At 48.3% G+C, this 17,753-nt stretch overlaps 1 protein-coding gene across 2 annotated transcripts in view; it reads left to right on the forward strand.

The window, feature by feature from the left end:
• NDUFS2 (NADH:ubiquinone oxidoreductase core subunit S2) overlaps positions 1-17,753 on the forward strand; it is a 79,742-nt gene that overhangs the window by 8,580 nt on the left and 53,409 nt on the right. For both annotated transcript variants that reach the window (XM_060255156.1, XM_060255148.1), the window contains exons 3-10: positions 527-717; positions 3,088-3,208; positions 5,179-5,291; positions 5,416-5,490; positions 10,208-10,285; positions 12,127-12,212; positions 12,876-12,995; positions 16,639-16,768. In XM_060255156.1, the coding sequence (XP_060111139.1) occupies positions 527-717; positions 3,088-3,208; positions 5,179-5,291; positions 5,416-5,490; positions 10,208-10,285; positions 12,127-12,212; positions 12,876-12,995; positions 16,639-16,768 (914 nt within the window). The remainder of the gene's footprint in view (positions 1-526; positions 718-3,087; positions 3,209-5,178; positions 5,292-5,415; positions 5,491-10,207; positions 10,286-12,126; positions 12,213-12,875; positions 12,996-16,638; positions 16,769-17,753) is intronic.

Below are 17,753 nucleotides of genomic sequence, written 5' to 3' on the forward strand. Positions count from 1 at the left end.
CCTTTATCTCCTTCCCCCACAACAGACACTCTGTGAGGTGGGAGGGGGTGCTGAGAGCTCTCCCAGAAGCTGCCCTTTCAAGGACAACTCTGCGAGAGCTATGGCTGACCCAAGGCCATTCCAGCAGCTGCAAGTGGAGGAGTGGGGAATCAAACCCAGTTCTCCCTGATAAGAGTCTGCACACTTAACCAGTATACCAAACTGGCTCTAATTAACTGGCTAAACCTTTCTTCCTTTGACATTTGTTAATCTTAGTTGATCTGAGCAAAGAATTCAAGCTGAGTTCAGAGGCCAGGGAATGTGGAAGTCAGAGGATTAAACTGACAGGGAATGTTTCCAACCCCACGTGTGAAACAGGTCTTGCAACAAAAGAAATTGTTTCTGAGACAATGTTTCCACTCATCATGGCTGTCTCAAGGACCTAGCCTCTCTTCCTCTGCCTCCAAACATATGAAATTCCTGTTTGCTTCTCCAAAAACAAGCATATTGACTCCCCCCACCCCTTACACTCATGTGTCCAAAACAGACATAGACCCTCCGGCTGAGAAGACCGTCTCCAATGTGACAATCAACTTCGGGCCTCAGCATCCTGCAGCTCACGGGGTCTTGCGGTTGGTCATGGAGTTGAGTGGGGAGTCAGTGAAGAAATGCGATCCCCACATCGGCCTGTTGCACCGGGGCACAGAGAAGCTGATCGAGTACAAGACCTATCTCCAGGTAATGCCCTCCACCCTGAATTGTTTCGGTCCAAGTTTCCTTGTCAGATGCCTTGACTAGCCCCATGGGGGCGTTCACAAATCACACTTTACAGGGCTTTTTTTGAACGCATAGGAACACAGTTCCGGTTGACTTGGCTAGAGTTCTGGGTGGCTTGGTCAGGGTTCAAAGGGTGTGATGTCTATCCATGCTAGTTGTCACATTTGTATTCCCACTTGGCTTGAGGGCAATGGCATGGCACTGTGTCTGTCCCAAAGGGCCAGCAGATACTATGCTTTGATGATTTAAAAAAATTCAAATGCTTCAACTTGGGGGGGGGATGGAGGGGGGAATTTATAAAAATCCTTGTTTCTGGGGCTTTTTCTGAGCAGGAACGCAGTTCCGGCTGGCTTGGTGTGAGGGGTGTGTCGCCTAACATGCAAATGAGTTCCTGCTGGCATGCAAATGAGTCCCTGACACTTTCGTTCAGGAGTGGCCAAACTTACTTTAATGTAAGAGCCGCATAAAATGAACATCAGATGTTTGAGAGCCGCAAATAGATGGGGGAGGGAGAGGTGGAAAGACAGCACCTTTAATTTTAAATACATTCTACAAGCTACTGGCTGGCTTGGAGAGGTGATTGAAAGAGACAAATGCCTTCTCCAAGCTGGCTGCTGGGATGGTGGCCTCAAGAGCCACACAATATGTGTGAAAGAGCCACACGTGCCTCCCGAGCCACAGTTTGGCCATCCTGCTTTAGTTCATCCTGTTAATACTTGTTTGGATCTCGTTGCTGTCAGTTTGTTGGATCTCCTGAATCTTCCATAGATTTAGCTGTCTGCTCACTGCCTGTTCTCCTGCTCCTCGTTTCCTTGCTAATGTCTTCATATCACAATCCCCTCTGAACCTTCCCCCCCTCTTCACCCCTCTTGGATCAGTAGCCTCTGCAGAAAATACCAGCCTTTGCGGGGGCTCCACCAGAAGCTGGGTCTTTTCTGTCATGGCCCTAGAGCTCCCTTTCTTGCTTTGGCAGCGTTACATACGCAGAGTAGGACAGCTGTGTGATACCATACCATACTTTTGAGACTGAACCTTTCCCAGCTGAATAGTTGCTGCGTTTGGACTGTTACCATGCATCTTTTAGCCATTTGTTTTACAGAGGAATCGTAGATCGCGTACTGTACACCACCTTCGTTGAAAAGTGTGTTAGTAATCTAGATCTCTCCTTGTACTTTCTGTTGTGCTAACATTGTACATTTGCACCGAGATGCAGAGCAATACAGCTTGCATTGCCTGTATGCATTCTGAAAATATCTAATAACACCGGTGCTTATTACATCTGACTGTAAAATGTATTTTAAAATGTAAACCTGACCTTGCCAAAATCTGTGCAGAGACTAATAGTAGAGATGAGAAGACAAAAACTGTCTTCCAGAGGAGCCTGGGCAAGCCTCCAGTGGTGCCTATTTCTCACATGTCCCTAAATTGTTCAGGGTGGTAAGAACCAGAGAGGATTGTGAGGAACTCCAAAGAGATCTGTTGAGGCTGGGTGAGTGGGCGTCAACGTGGCAGATGAGGTTCAGTGTGGCCAAGTACAAAGTAATGCACATTGGGGCCAAGAATCCCAGCTGCAAATACAAGTTGATGGTGTGTGAACTGGCAGAGACTGACCAAGAGAGAGATCTTGGGGTCGTGGTAGATAACTCACTGAAAATGTTAAGACAGTGTGCGATTGCAATAAAAAAGGCCAACGCCATGCTGGGTATTATTAGGAAGGGAATTGAAAACAAATCAGGCAGTATCATAATGCCCCTGTATAAATCAATGGTGTATAATGCCTCTGTATAAATCTCATTTGGAATACTGTGTACAATTCTGGTCACCACACCTCAAAAAGGATATTATAGCATTGGAGAAAGTTCAGAAAAGGGCAACTAGAATGATTAAAGGGCTGGAACACTTTCCCTATGAAGAAAGGTTAAAACACTTGGGGCTCTTTAGCTTGGAGAAACGTCGACTGCGGGATGACATGATAGAGGTTGACAAGATTATGCATGGGATGGAGAAGGTAGAGAACTCATGGGCATTCAATGAAATTGCTGAGCAGTCGAGTTAGAACAGATAAAAGGAGGTACTTCTTCACCCAAAGGGTGATTAACATGTGGAATTCACTGCCACAGGAGGTGGTGGCGGCTACAAGCATAGCCAACTTCAAGAGGGGGTTGGATAAAAATATGGAGCAGAGGTCCATCAGTGGCTATTAGCCACTGTGTGTGTGTGTGTATATATATAAATATAAATTTTTGGCCACTGTGTGATACAGAGTGTTGGACTGGATGGGCCATTGGCCTGATCCAACATGGCTTCTCATGTTCTTATGCTCTGGTTTAGGCCCTGCCTTACTTCGACCGGCTTGACTATGTCTCCATGATGTGCAACGAACAGGCCTACTCTTTAGCGGTGGAAAAGCTGCTCAACATCCGTCCACCCCTAAGGGCTCAGTGGATCCGAGGTAGGTGAGCCAGCACGGCTTAGGGGTGTTAACGTCGGACTAGGATCTTGGAGACCCAGGTTAAAATCCGTGCTTTGCTGTGGAAGCTTGCTGGGTGACCTTGGGCGAGTCACTTGCTCTCAAACTCACCTGCCTCACAGGGTGGTTTTGAGGATAAAATGGGGGAGTGGGGAGACAACATTGTAAGCCTCTTTTGAGTTTCCAATGGGTAGAAAAACAGGGTTTAAATATTGAACTATAATTATAGTCAGGGCTTTTTTTGTAGCAGGAACTCCTTTGCATATTAGGCCACACACCCCAATGTAGCCAATCCTCCTAGAGCTTACAGTAGGCCCTGTACTAAGAGTCCTGTCAGCTCTTGGAGGATTGACTACATCAGGGGTGTGTGGCCTAATATGCAAAGGAGTTCCTGCTATGAAAAAAGCCCTGACTATAATGCCTCAAATCAGGTAGCTTAGAAAGTGTGATTATAATTTATAAACCAGGTAGTTATAATTTATGTGTGGGCCAAGTGTTCAGAGCCCTTCACATACATTATCCTTGTATTCCTTACCAGAACTGTGCAAGAGATCCAGCTGATTGGTTGTTTGCTGGGTCTGTGGATTATCATTATTATTATGTTGCCAGTTTGAGGATAAAGAGCCCATTGGCGCAGAGTGGTAAAGCTGCAGTACTGCAGTCCTAAACTCTGCTCACGACCTGAGTTCAATCCTGGCAGAAGCTGGTTCAGGTAACCGGCTCAAGGTTGACTTAGCCTGCCATCCTTCCGAGGTTGGCAAAATAAGCACCCAGCTTGCTGGGGGAAAGTGTAGATGACTGGGAAAGCAATGGCAAACCACCCCGTAAAAAAGTCTGCCATGAATATGGGAAAGCAATGTCACCCCAGAGTTGGAAACGACTGGTGCTTGCACAGAGGACTACCTTTATCTTTTCTCTTTTTTTAGTTTGAGAATTGCTGGTTTTGGCCTTGTTGCAGGAGGAGGTTGGGGTGTGGTATGGAAGCTGCTACTTTTTATGGCGTATAGTTCTGTGGAGGGCATTTCTTTACTCTCCTGGCATGTTTCTAGTGTTGTATTCTATTTATTAGATTTGTTTTCTACTTTAGGTGCAGAGCATTTTGCAAACACAGACACTTCTGTCCCCAGTAGAAAAGAGCAAGAGTCCGATAGTGCCTCAAAGATTAACAAAATTTGGGGCAGAGTGTGAACTTCCATGAGTCACTGCCCACTTTTTCACATACAGCTAGAATGTGAGTCCATGATCCTTGTATCTGGGAGAGGTGAATGACAACAGCAGGCATGACTGGATTAGGTGTGATATGTAGAGGGGTAGAAGGCATAGAGAAATGAGCATTGGTAATTGGACAGGAAACCTAGGTCTCAATTCAGTCCAGGAGGTGACACGATAGAGATTTACAAGATTATGCATGGGATAGAGATGGTAGGAAAAGAAGGACTTTTCTCCCTTTCTCACAATACGAGAACTCGTGGACATTCAATGAAATTGCTGAGCAGTCGGGTTAGAACGGATAAAAGGAAATACTTCTTCACCCAAAGGGTGATTAACACATTGAATTCACTGCCACAGGAGGTGGTGGCGGCTGCAAGCATAGACAGCTTCAGGGGGGGATTGGGTAAACATATGGAGCAGAGGTCCATCAGTGGCTATTTGCCACAGCGTATTGCTGGAACACTGTCTGGGGCAGTGATGCTCTGTATTCTTGGTGCTTGGGGGGGGGGCCACAGTAGGAGGACGTCTAGTGTCCTGACCCCACTGATGGACCTCCTGATGGCACCTGGGGTTTTTTGGGCCATTGTGTGACACAGAGTGTTGGACTGGATGAGCCATTGGCCTGATCCAACGTGGCTTCTCTTACGTTCTTAGGAGGATACATTTGCTTGAGCTTTGTTATCCGTCGCAATTCAGCGGTCCCTCTGTCTAACCTGTCTTTGAATCTACCTCCTTTTCAGTTCTCTTTGGGGAAATAACACGTCTCCTAAACCACATCATGGCCATCACCACGCATGCCCTGGACATCGGGGCCATGACTCCATTTTTCTGGATGTTTGAGGAGAGAGAAAAGGTAAGCCCTGCCCTGAGCCACCTTGTTTGCTCTGCCTGGAATGCAGCAGACTGGCCATGGATGGGGATCCCTCAAGGGGCTCATTATGTTCTGCACTCACTTCCCCTTTGTCATCTTCCTGCAGATGTTTGAATTCTACGAGCGGGTCTCTGGGGCCCGAATGCACGCAGCGTACGTCCGCCCAGGAGGAGTGCACCAGGTAAAAAAACAGCTGTGGGGCTAGATGAAGCATCTGTGAAGTGGCAGAGTTAGATCTGTTATATATTATTAGAGCCAGTTTGGTGTAGTGGTTAAGTGTGCGGACTCTTATCTGGGAGAACCGGGTTTGATTCCCCACTCCTCCACTTGCACCTGCTGGAATGGCCTTGGGTCAGCCATAGCTCTGGCAGAGGTTGTCCCTGAAAGGGCAGCTGCTGGGAGAGCCCTCTCAGCCCCACCCACCTCACAGGGTGTCTGTTGTGGGGGAGGAAGGTCAAGGAGATTGTGAGCCACTCTGAGACTCTTCAGAGTGGAGGGCGGGATATAAATCCAATATCTTCATCTACCTCACAGGGTGTCTGTTGTGGGGGAGGAAGGTCAAGGAGATTGTGAGCCGCTCTGAGACTCTTCGGAGTGGAGGGCGGGATATAAATCCAATATCTTCATCTACCTCACAGGGTGTCTGTTGTGGGGGAGGAAGGTCAAGGAGATTGTGAGCCGCTCTGAGACTCTTCGGAGTGGAGGGCGGGATATAAATCCAATATCTTCATCTACCTCACAGGGTGTCTGTTGTGGGGGAGGAAGGTCAAGGAGATTGTGAGCCGCTCTGAGACTCTTCGGAGTGGAGGGCGGGATATAAATCCAATATCTTCTTCATCTTATCTTCTTCATAACTATAAACAGTATGCTGTGTTTAAGCTCGCACACACGCTACAAATGCTATGATTTTGCTATAAACATCTATATTTGCATACAAAATATCCAGCTCTCCACTATCGTAACAATAGACTTAGTTTGGGAAAAGGAAAGGTCCCCTGTGCAAGCACCAGTCGTTTCCGACTCTGGGGTGACGTTGCTTTCACAACGTTTTCACAGCAGACTTTTTACGGGGTGGTTTGCCATTGCTTTCCCCCAGGACCGGATCTACATGTTTTTTGAGGGGGGGGCAAAATTAAAAAATGACGCCCCCTTTCTATATTATGGTCCCATAGATTACAATGGACTCCATACCCAATTTGGCCCCCCCCGTCAGCGCCCGGGGCAAGCACCCCCCTCTGCCGCCCTCCTCCCCCCCAGATTCAGCCCTGCCTTCCCCAGTCTTTTACACTTTCCCCCCAGCAAGCTGGGTACTCATTTCACCAACCTCGGAAGGATGGAATGCTGAGTCAACCTTGGGCCGGCTACCTGAATCCAACTTCCTCTGGAATCGAACTCAGGTCATGAGCAGAGAGTTCAGACCACAGTACTGCTGCTTTACCACTCTGCGCCACGGGGCCGCCTAGACTTAGTGAAACATCAGTGCAAAGTCCATCCTGAAATCATTAATAAGACACTCAGAGTCCCTGTACTGTCGTTCGGAAGGCTTCACATGGAGCTAAATTTTCCATAACCTCAAAGACCAGGGAATAATTTTTCCAGAATCATCCACACCAATCCAGACAAAGTCCTGGTGGTCCTCCTCATTTTGTACACACTTCCTCAATGGACGCTATTCCCACCCGCCAAGCAAAAGCAGACTGTAATCAGCGTTCCATCTAAGATGAGTTAGTGTGAGAGCCAGCTCACAGTTTTGAAGCCTCCGGCTCACACCTTTTTGTCTTAGCTCAGGAAGGATGGCCCCAGAGCAAACGAATTTATACAGGAGCTCACAACTTTAATGCCGGGAGCTCATGAAGTAGAGTTTTTGCTCGCAAGAATCCTCAGCTTAAAATATTACATTGACTGTAGTATACCAAGGAGGATCGATGCTTATTCCTGCCGAAGCAGTGTTTTCAAAAATATCTGCACAGCCAATCAAATCTCCAATAGTTCAGAAGCCTTGCTGGGCAACAGGCCTATCCAGCCTCACCCTCTGCCTAAAAACACTTGGCAGGTGCCAGAAAAGCTGTGAGTAGGCACCAGAGTGCCCATGGGCACCACACTGGAGACCTCTGGTCTACTCAACTGGCAGCAGCTTCCCAGGGTCTCAGGCAGAGGCCTTTCACATCACCTGCTGCCCATTCCTTTTTACGTCATACGCCAGGGATTGAACCAGGAACCTTCTGGATGCAAAGCAGAGGCTTTTCCCCTGAGCCACAGCCTCTCCCCTCCCTCATTTTACAGGCTAGCTGGTTGCCTTCTCTGTGGGCAGCAGTGTCCCCTGGGCCTCGGGTCCTTGTCCACTGGGCTAGGTTTTTGTCAGCTGTGATTTGCCTCTGCCTTTGAACACGTGTTACCCCTCCTCAAGAGATCCCTCCAGGTTCTTCTTTTCCTATATTAGTGATGTGATGCAGAGAAAACCATAGGCTCCAGAATAGCAGGAAGTGGCGGCGGTCACAAGCATAGACAGCTTCAAGAGGGGATTGGATAAACATTTGGAGCAGGGATCCATCAGTGACTATTAGCAACAAGGTTTAGATGGAGCACTCTGCCCAGGGCAGAGACGCTCTGTATTTTTGGTGCTGAGAGGGCAACAGCGGGAGGACTTCTGGAGTTCTGGCCCTGCTGGTGGGCCCTCCTGATGGCACCTGGGTTTTGGCCATTGGACTAGATGGACCATTGGCTTGTTCTTAAGAGCAGAGGTCCATCTGTGGCTGTTAACCACAAGGAATAGATGGAAGACTATTATATATAGGGCAGTGATGTTCTGTCTTCTTGGTGCTTGGGGGGCAACACTGGGAGGACTTCTGGAGTTCTGGCCTTACTGGTGGACCTCTTGATGGCCCCTGGGTTTTGGCCACTGTGTGACACAGAGTGTTAGACTGAAAGGGCCATTGACCTGACTTCTCTTATGTTCTTAACAGAAGTATTTCTTCATGCACCAAGCAATTTAATTTACAGAATTCATGGCCACAGTGTGTGCTGATTAGGGGCGGCTGCTTTTTAAAGAGGAGTAAACAAAACTAGCCCGTTATCATCCAGTCTCTGAATCTAAGCAGGGTCAGCCCTGGTTAGTACTTGGATGGGCGACCAGCAAGGTTGCAACACAGAGGCAGGCAGTGGCAAAGCGCCTCTGAACTTCTCTTGCCTTGAAAACCCCATGAGGGGACTCCCTAAGTTTGTTGCAAGCGGGGCTTTTTTTTGTAGCAGGAACTCCTTTGCATATTAGGCCACACCCTACTGATGTAGCCAATCTTCCTGGAGCTTACAGTAGGCCCTGTATTAAGAGCCCTGTAAGTTCTTGGAGGATTGGCTAATGTAGTCTAATATGCAAAGGAGGGGTGTGGTCTAATATGCAAAGGAGTTCCTGCTACAAAAAAAAACCTGTGGTTGCATGTAGTTGGAACTTTCCAGCCCCGGACAAAACAGTGGTGGAGGAGGAATCCTGCTAACAGCCACAACGGCTAAATGGATCTTGGATGTTCTGAGATTATATACTTCCTGAATGCCAACGGTTTTTAAGGGGGGGACAACAAGAGGGGAGGAGATATAACCTTCATGCCTTTCTCACGGGCTTCCTGAGAGCTTCAGGCTGTTCACCACTGTTGGAAACTGGGTGGTGGTCTGAATGAGTTTTTGGTCTGAGCCAGCTGGTCTCTTCTAATGCCCTTAAGTGACCCCAGGGGCTGCAGCAGAGGTGTCAAACTCATTTGTTATGAGGGCCGGATCTGATATAAATGTGACCTTGTCGGGCGGGGCCAGGTCAGGCCAGGCCATGTGTGTGCCTATTTTAAGATTAGGTAGCAGAGATATAAACTTTATAAAGAACATAGACAAACGCAATAAAATATTTGTTTAAAAAAAACCTTTAAAGAAAAACATTCTTAAAACATTAGCACTCATTGGTCTTAAAGGTGCTTTTGTTGTATTTCTCCCATGGGATCCAGGAAACTGGCAAAGGAAACTTTCCCTCTCTCTCTCTCCCCAGGAGACCAGGAGTGAGAGAAAGAGAGGCTTGCCTCAGTAGTTTTCATGTGTGATTGAGAGAGCCTGGTAAAGCAGCCTCTGCCTCCCCCCCCCCTTTGTCCCCAAGGGAGGAGCCTCAGCCAATGGAGAACATAGAGGTTTTGCTCTGTAGCTCCTATGTGATTGAGCAAGTCTGGCAAAGCAAGCTGTTATGCGGAAGAAAGCAGATGATAGCCAGTGGCTCAGGGGCCTGATTCAGCCCCCGGGCCGCATGTTTGACACCCCTGGGCCGCATGTTTACCACCTCTGGGCTAGAGGGTGCAGGATGCAGCCACCTTGCTGAAAGGAAGCAGGTCTGAATCTGGCCATTCCCTGGGAGGGAGGTCTCCTGGGCGTCCAGCATTTGCGGCTTTGAGACTTGTGATGGCAACAAACTGAGATATAGATCCCATAAGGAATTAATTAAGGCACAGCCAGTGGTGACGGAAAGCTATCCTGAGAACGTGACAAAAGCACTGTCAGGTCGCAGCTGGCTTATGACCACCTGTTTTCAAAGCAAGAGATGAACAGAGGTGGTTTGCCATTGCCTCTGGACTTCCTTGGTGGTCTCCCATGCAAATATTAAACAGGGCTGACACTGCTGAGATTTGATGAGGCTATCCTGGGCCATCCATGCCACAGCAAAGCATAGTTAGCGGTAAGCAGTTTTACACTTACAGTGAAGAGTATAGGACCTGCCTTGCTGATTCAAGGGAATGGTAAAGCTCTGGGGAAACTCAAAGTTTGCCTAGTCTAGCATGGCTCACTTGTGTATTCCTGTAGGAATTGGGGATGAGTAGAGGTCACATGATGGCTTCAGCAAGAACTCTGTTCTTTTTCTCCTCCTCGTTTAGGACATGCCTCTGGGGCTGATGGACGACATCTACGAATTTGTGAAGAATTTCTCCATCCGGATAGACGAGGTGGAAGAGGTGAGACTTGAGGGCTGAATAAGAATGGGTGGCTCTCGCTGCATGGTCTCCATGCGCCCCCCCCTCCAAATGTTCCCTCTAAGCTGAGTTAGTGAGTTAGCTCACAGTTTTTTAGCCTCCAGCGCATACATTTTTTTGTCTTAGCTCAGGAAAAATGGCCCCAGAGCAAGCTTAATTTATGCAGTAGCTCACAACTTTAATGCCGGTAGCTCACAAAGTAGAATTTTTGCTCACGAGCAGGGCTTCTTTTGTAGCAAGAACTCCTTTGCATATTAGGCTGCACGCCCCTGATGTAGCCAATCCTCCTGAAGCTTATGGTAGGTCCTGCACGAAGAGCCCTGGAAGCTCTTGGAGGATTGGCTGCATCGGGGTGTGTGACCTAATATGCAAAGGAGTTCCTGCTACAAACAAAGGCCCTGCCCACAAGATTCCACAGCTTAGAGGGACTATTGGCTCTGACCCACTTATGAGGTTGTGCTTCATGTGTTGCAACAGCCAGGTGCATGCTTCCCAAGACCTTGTTCTCCGGCTGCTCCCCAGTGACCCCTTTTTCAGAATTCCCAGAGGGAAGCACTGTGTGTCTGCTTAGGCCAGGGGTGTCAAACTCATTTGTTATGAGGGCCAGATCTGACATAAATGGGACCCAGTTGGGCTGGGCCATTTGTCTCATAAAATGTAATGCGAGATAAAAACCTTATAAAGCACACAAAGATTTTTTTTAACTTAAAACATGATTAAAACATTAGCATTCATTGGTCTTAAAGGTGCTTCCTTTGCATCTAGCTTCAATCATTCTCCTCTCTGTCAAGAGTGCCTTTTACCGTTTAGTTAGAACGCTGCTTTCACTTCTCACTTAGGAAGCTCCTATCTCCGTGTAACAACTGACGCATTCCTTCTGCCTGATCTCAGGGATGGCCAAGGCCGTCTCTGCCTGATTTGTGTGCAGCTGCGACGGGACTGGGAAAGAACCATGGGGGAGGGGTTGCTTGCTTCACGCCTTGGGTTTGAATGTGTAATGGTTTAACATAAAGTATAAGTAGAGGGCATTTGCCCGCCAAAGTCAGTTTTTGCAAGAGCCATCTTGAGCCTGACGTGTCAGTAAGTCAATAAAGGACTGTTCTCTGAATGGCCTGGTGTTGACCACTGAACTGTTGGGGACTTGACACTGTCCCCTTTTTTACCCTCACAACAATCCTGTAAGGTAGGTTGAGCTAAGTATGCATGGCTGGCCTGAGTCACCCAGCAAACTTCCCTGGCAGCTGAAGGATTCTAAACCTGGATTTCTGAAATCCTAGTCTGGCACTCTAAACACTGTATCTAACCACTACGCTGACTTTCCTGAGGATTAGGAACTTGGTTTTTTACTTAAATAAAAGTTTAGATCTTCAATTGGCTGGTTTCTGTTTGTTTTCCCTACACTTTTTTGGAATTGTGGCATGCATGCTGGCCTTGGTTGCAAGTCTCCATCTAGTGGAAGAACTATAGCAGGGGTGGCCAAACTGTGGCTCGGGAACCACATGTGGCTCTTTCACACATACTGTGTGGCTCTCGAAGCCCTACTGCCCTGTTGGCCAGCTTGGAGAAGGCATTTGTCTCTTTAAATCACTTCTCCAGGCCAAGCCAGCAGGCAGGTTGAAGAATGCATTTGAAGTTAAAGTTGCTTTCTTTCCACCTCTCCCTTCCCAACCCATCTATTTTCCTTCCTTCCTTCTCTCATCTGATGTTCATGTCTTGTGGCCCTCAAATATCTGACATTTACATTAAGCAAGTTTGGCCACCCCTGAACTATGGAGTTGTTTGAAAGTCTCCCAGAGCTCAGCAAACGAATCTTGCTCTTGCAGATGCTCACAAATAACCGAATCTGGAAAAACCGCACCGTCGATATTGGAGTGGTAACAGCAGAGGAGGCTTTGAATTACGGTTTTAGGTAACGAACCTGTGGAGACTGTGTATTTGACATGTCATTGCAGAAGGGCTGAGTTAGACAATGAATGCTTGGCCAGCTGGATCTCCAGCCAGCCCAAGCAGGCCTCACTAACCTGGGACTCTCCTTTCTTGCGTTGAGTTGCTTTTGGCTGTGGGGGTGGCATATACTAATGAGTTATGCCAATGAGCTCCACCATCTACTTTTCTACAAAACGACCCCTGTATCAGTGAAACGGTCAGGAAGTTCTTCCAAATGTTGAGCTGGAAACTCTTTTGATTTAATTTCAACCCATTGGTTCTGGTCCTACCTTCTGGAGCCACAGAAAACAATTCCGCACCATCCTGTATGTGACAGCCCTTCAAGTACTAAAAGATGGTGATCATATCACCTCTCAGCCTCTCCTCTCCATGCCCAGCTCCAACTTTTCTTCATAGGCTATTTGGTGGCAAGCTCCACCTCCAAGGACACCTCTTTTGGGGCAGCCATTTTGCAGCTGTGCCCACCAGGCTATATCAGAATTCCAAAAGTATCTGCAGAGTCAAAAAGGTTGGGGACCCCGCTTTAAGGCATCTGTGTGATGGGATGCTGGACTAGATGGACTCCTGGTCTTGACTGGCAGGGCACCTCTGACGTTCTCATGTTCCTTTGTCCCTTCCTCGATAGCGGCGTGATGCTTCGTGGCTCAGGAATCCAGTGGGATCTTCGCAAAACCCAGCCATACGACGTGTACGACCAGGTGGAATTTGACGTCCCAATTGGATCCCGAGGAGATTGCTATGACAGGTACGTTCGGGGTCAAGGAGGAGAGACAGCTTGAAGGCAGAGTGAAGCCCCTCAGAATTTCCATAACAACTCTCCGTTATGGGAAGTTGGAACTTCTGAGCTGAAAAAGAGGCCAAGCTGGAACAACCTACAGGAGCCTCCATGGCTCATTCATTCCCTTGCTATTCTCTGCCACAGGAGGTGGTGGTGGCTTCAAGCATAGCCAGCTTCAAGAGGGAATTGGATAAACATATGGAGCAGAGGTCCATCAATAGCTCTTAGCCACAGGGTATTGTTGGAACTCTCTGTCTGGGGCAGTGATGCTCTGGACTCTTGGTGCTTGCGGGGGACAACAGTGGGAGGGCTTCTAATGTCCTGGCCCCACTGATGGACCTTCTGATGGCGCCTGGGATTTTTTTGGCCACTGTGGGACACAGATTGTTGGACTGGATGGGCCATTGGCCTGATCCAACATGGCTTCTCTTATGTGACACAGAGTGTTGGACTGGATGGGCCATTGGCCTGATCCAACATGGCTTCTCTTATGTGCTTATGCTATCCTATCATGAGCCCTGGCTTTTATTTCAAGTCGGCCCCCTCCAGATTTCTGGTACAAGAAGATTAGATGATTGTGTATTATATACTTTTCTTGATTCTTCAGTGTGAAGTGAGCCTTTCCCCCCCCAAGAAATTCTAGGTATAATCTCCATACTTCTCAGTTACTTTGAAAGTTTGTCCATTATCATGTTTCCCCTGAAATTTATTATACTTTCTTTTGACACATGGAAGGGGGGGCGGTTCTTTTCTTTGCTGGGAAACTCTCTTAGACTCTGGGTTCCCTGGAAGAAACCTAGTAATGGATGCCACAACTCAGGGAACACCTTAAGAACATCTAGACTGAGCCACTAAAAAGGGTTCCTATTAGCACAGTACTAGATCAATAAAAAACAGGATGTAAACGTAATTTTTGGAAAACTGTAGAACCCATGCCGTATAACACATGGAGAAGACATTAAGAAGAAGACTACTGCAGATTTATACCCGCCCTTCTCTCTGTATGAGAGACTCAGAGCGACTTACAATCTCCTATCTTCTCCCCCCATAACAGACACCCTGTGAGGTGGGTGGGGCTGAGAGAGCTCTCGTAGCAGCTGCCCTTTCAAGGACAACCTCTGCGATAGCTATGGCTAACCCAAGGCTATTCCAGCAGCTGCAAGCGGAGGAGTGGGGAATCAAACCTGGTTCTCCCAGATAACAGTCTGCACACTTCATCACTGCATCAAACTGGCTCTCAGGAGAAATATCCTGTACTGAAACAAAGCCCAAACAATTCACTATAAAAAGAAAGTTTATTATAAAAGGAAAGCATGACTGGATTTTAAAAAGGGGGGATAGAGACAAAAGGGCAAAATAAAACGCAGGGGAAAGGAACACAATACATCGCAGTGCGCAGTTTTTCAAATAAAAGCTATAAAGTCAGTCTAACTTACTTAGATACACTTTACCTAGGCTGTAGCAGGTGCCTCAAAGCATGTGCAGAGTTCCTTGCAGTAGCAAGATGTTGGAGGTGTCTCTAACCCCTTCCCAACCTCCTGGGGACCCCAGTTTCCAAAGAAAATGAGGGGGAATCCCAAATACCCAGATATTTATGGTCAGTGGAAATCTGGCCTCAGCTAGCCACCTCTCTAAGAGTGACAGCTGATTTCATCAATCCCATGCAAAGTCCCTCCTCACGTCACAGGCAGGGCTGGCTCACCCGCTAGGCAAACTAGGTGGTTGCCCTGGGCGCCGGGAGGGGGGGGGAACGAATCGGTAACCAAGACAACTGCCTTAATTTGCCTCTCTCCCCACTGCCTCCGCCAGCCCCCTCCCTTCACTTCCAGCTCTCTCCACCCCCCCCAGAGAAGCTTGCCGTGATGAGGCTGGGCCCTACCAGCTTCGAGGCAGACGGCATCTGCGCGTTTTTCGAAGAGAGCTCCGGAGGAGGCTTTGCTCTCCCCTCACTTCCAGTTCCGGAAAGGAGTGGGGGAGAAGCCACCTCCAGCGGTCTCTTCGAAAAATGCGCAGATACCAGCTGCCTCAAAGCCGGTAGGGCCCAGCCTCATCACGGCAAGCTTCTCTGAGGGAGAGAGGGGGGCGGCAGCGGGCAGGAAGCCTGCCTAGGGTGCCATGCACCCTAGCGCCAGCACTGCTCACAGGCTATTGTTGCCAGTCAGAAAATGAGAAAAATGATAGCCCTTGCTGCCAAGTAGCTGTTAATGACTCTGAACTACCACAACAAACCGTCTCCTCTAGACTGGCTTGTCCTTTGTCAAAACAGGATTAACTTTGGCCTGGTGACCCCATGTGGAGTGGGAATGAATGTCAGTCTAATGTAAACTCCAGGTTCCAAGATCCCAGACCCTGTAGGTGGCACCCTTGAGCCATAGCAAAGTTTCAGGCAGGGCAGCTGAACTTGTTTAACGCAACAGCCACATAGAATAAACGTCGGATGTTCGAGAGCCACAAGACGCGTCAGTTGTTGAGAGCTGCGAGGGAGGGAAATAGACGGGGGAGAGAGAGGTGGAAAGAAAGCAACTTTAAATACATTGCCCGAGCCGCTGGCTAAATTGGCTTGGGGAAGTGATTTAAAGAGAAATGCCCTCTCTAAGGCCAGTGGGGCAATGGGGGCTTCAAGAGCCGGACAGTATATGTGAAAGAGCCACATGTGGCTCCTGAGTCACACTTTGGCCACCCCTGTTTCAAAGTTTCTGTCATACCTCCAGGGCTTTTTTAATAGCAGGAACTCCTTGGCATATTAGGCCACACCCCCTGATGGAGCCAATCCTCCTGGAGCTTACAGTAGGCCCTGTAATAAGAGCCCTGTAATGAATCCTCTTGGAGGATTGGCTACATCATGGGTATGTAGCCTAATATGCAAAGGAGTTCCTGCTACAAAAAAAATCCCTGCATACCTCTATTGTGAATCTGTTACAAATGAAAATTTAAACAACTAAAAATTGAGCAGCAGGCTTTTGGAAAGAACTTCAGAGCATAAGAGAAGCCGTGTTGGATCAGGCCAGTGGCCCATCCAGTCCAGCACTCCGTGTCGCACAGCGGCCAAAAAAAAAAAAAATCCAGGTGCCATCAGGAGGTTCATCAGTGGGGCCAGGACACTAGAAGCCCCCCCATTGTCACCCCCATGCACACCAAGGATACAGAGCATCACTGCCCCATACAGACAGTTCCAACATTACGCTGTGGCTAAGAGCCACTGATGGACCTCTGCTCCTTATGTTGATCCAATCCTCTCTTGAAGCTGTCTATGCTTGCAGCCGTCACCACCTCATGTGGCAGTGAATTCCAGGTGTTAATCGCCCTTTGGGTGAAGAAGTACTTCCTTTTATCAGTTCTAACCCGACTGCTCAGCAATGTCATTGAATTGGACCACTGAAGATTCTTTGGCAAAAGAAAGTTCTGTTTAATTGAATTTTCGTTTGCCAAAGACTCTTCAGTGGTCCAGTTCAGCCCACTGTCATGTGAGACTGCTCCAAGTGGGTCTTTCCCTATTGACTTTACTCCCTTTGCCCCCCTCCTCAAACGCTGGAATATTCTGCAGCCCTCCTGGCATCTCCTAGCTTCTGCACCCCCGACCTGTTCAGACCCCTGCCCGTCTTCCCAACAGATACCTCTGCCGAGTGGAAGAAATGCGCCAGTCCCTCCGCATCATCTTACAGGCCCTCAACAAGATGCCCCCCGGGGAGATCAAGGTGGATGATGCCAAGATCGCTCCTCCAAAGAGGGCAGAAATGAAGGTAAAAGCAGAGCGGTAAGGAAGAGCAGTCCCAGTCTGGTGGGAGGGAAGTTTTGTGGTTTTTTTAGAGAGGCCTTTCATGAATTGGGTTCTTAATCTGCTGCCATTTCCTGATCCAGAGGTAGCTGCTTTGGGAAGTGGGGTTGTGAAACCAGGCCAGAAGTACTCAACCATCGCTGTTCAGTTGCTGATTAAAAACAGGGTGGAACAGTTCCCCTGACTCCCTCTCTTTTGTGTGTGTAGCAGTTCCCCTGACTCCCTCTCTTTTGTGTGTGTAGCAAAAGTGGCTAGCCGAAAGAGACCCCCGCCCCACCCCTTCACCTCTCTCTTTTCATAATTGTGCACGATCACATCAGCTGACATCTGCTCCATTCTGCTGTAGCCAGGGGTGGGATTCTAGCAGGAGCTCCTTTGCATATTAGGCCACACACCCCTGACGCTGCCAGCCCTCAGAGAGCTTACAAGGCTCTTTTTTTGAAAGCTCTTGGAGGATTGCGAAGGAGCTCGTGCTAGAATTCCACCCCTGGCTGTAGCCATCATCGTCATCAGTTTCATTCCTCAAAGTGATCACAACCAATCAGGGAGAAAATCTTGTTTGCCATGATGTTAACGATACCATTTTGATATCGGAGAGCATTGCTAAAGACAAGAGACACCGACGAACAGTGCCATCCTGTGTAGAGTTAACCCTGTCTGTGCCACTGAAGAAGACATTGGATTTGTAGCCCGCTCTCCACTCCAAATCTCAGAGTCTCAGAGCAGCTCAATCTCCTTTCCCTTCCTCCCCCACAACAGATACCCTGTGAGGTGGGTGGGGCTGAGAGAGCTCTCTCAGAAACTGCCCTTTCAAGGACAACCTTTGCCAGAGCTACCCAAGGCCTTTCCAGCAGCTGCAAGTGGAGGAGTGGGGAATCAAACCCGGTTCTCCGAGATGAGGGTCCACGTGCTTCACCATTACTCCAAACTGGCTCTCCCTTGGGTTTAGA

The sequence above is a fragment of the Heteronotia binoei genome, chromosome 1 (assembly GCF_032191835.1).
Source record: "Heteronotia binoei isolate CCM8104 ecotype False Entrance Well chromosome 1, APGP_CSIRO_Hbin_v1, whole genome shotgun sequence".
Taxonomy (NCBI): domain Eukaryota; kingdom Metazoa; phylum Chordata; class Lepidosauria; order Squamata; family Gekkonidae; genus Heteronotia; species Heteronotia binoei.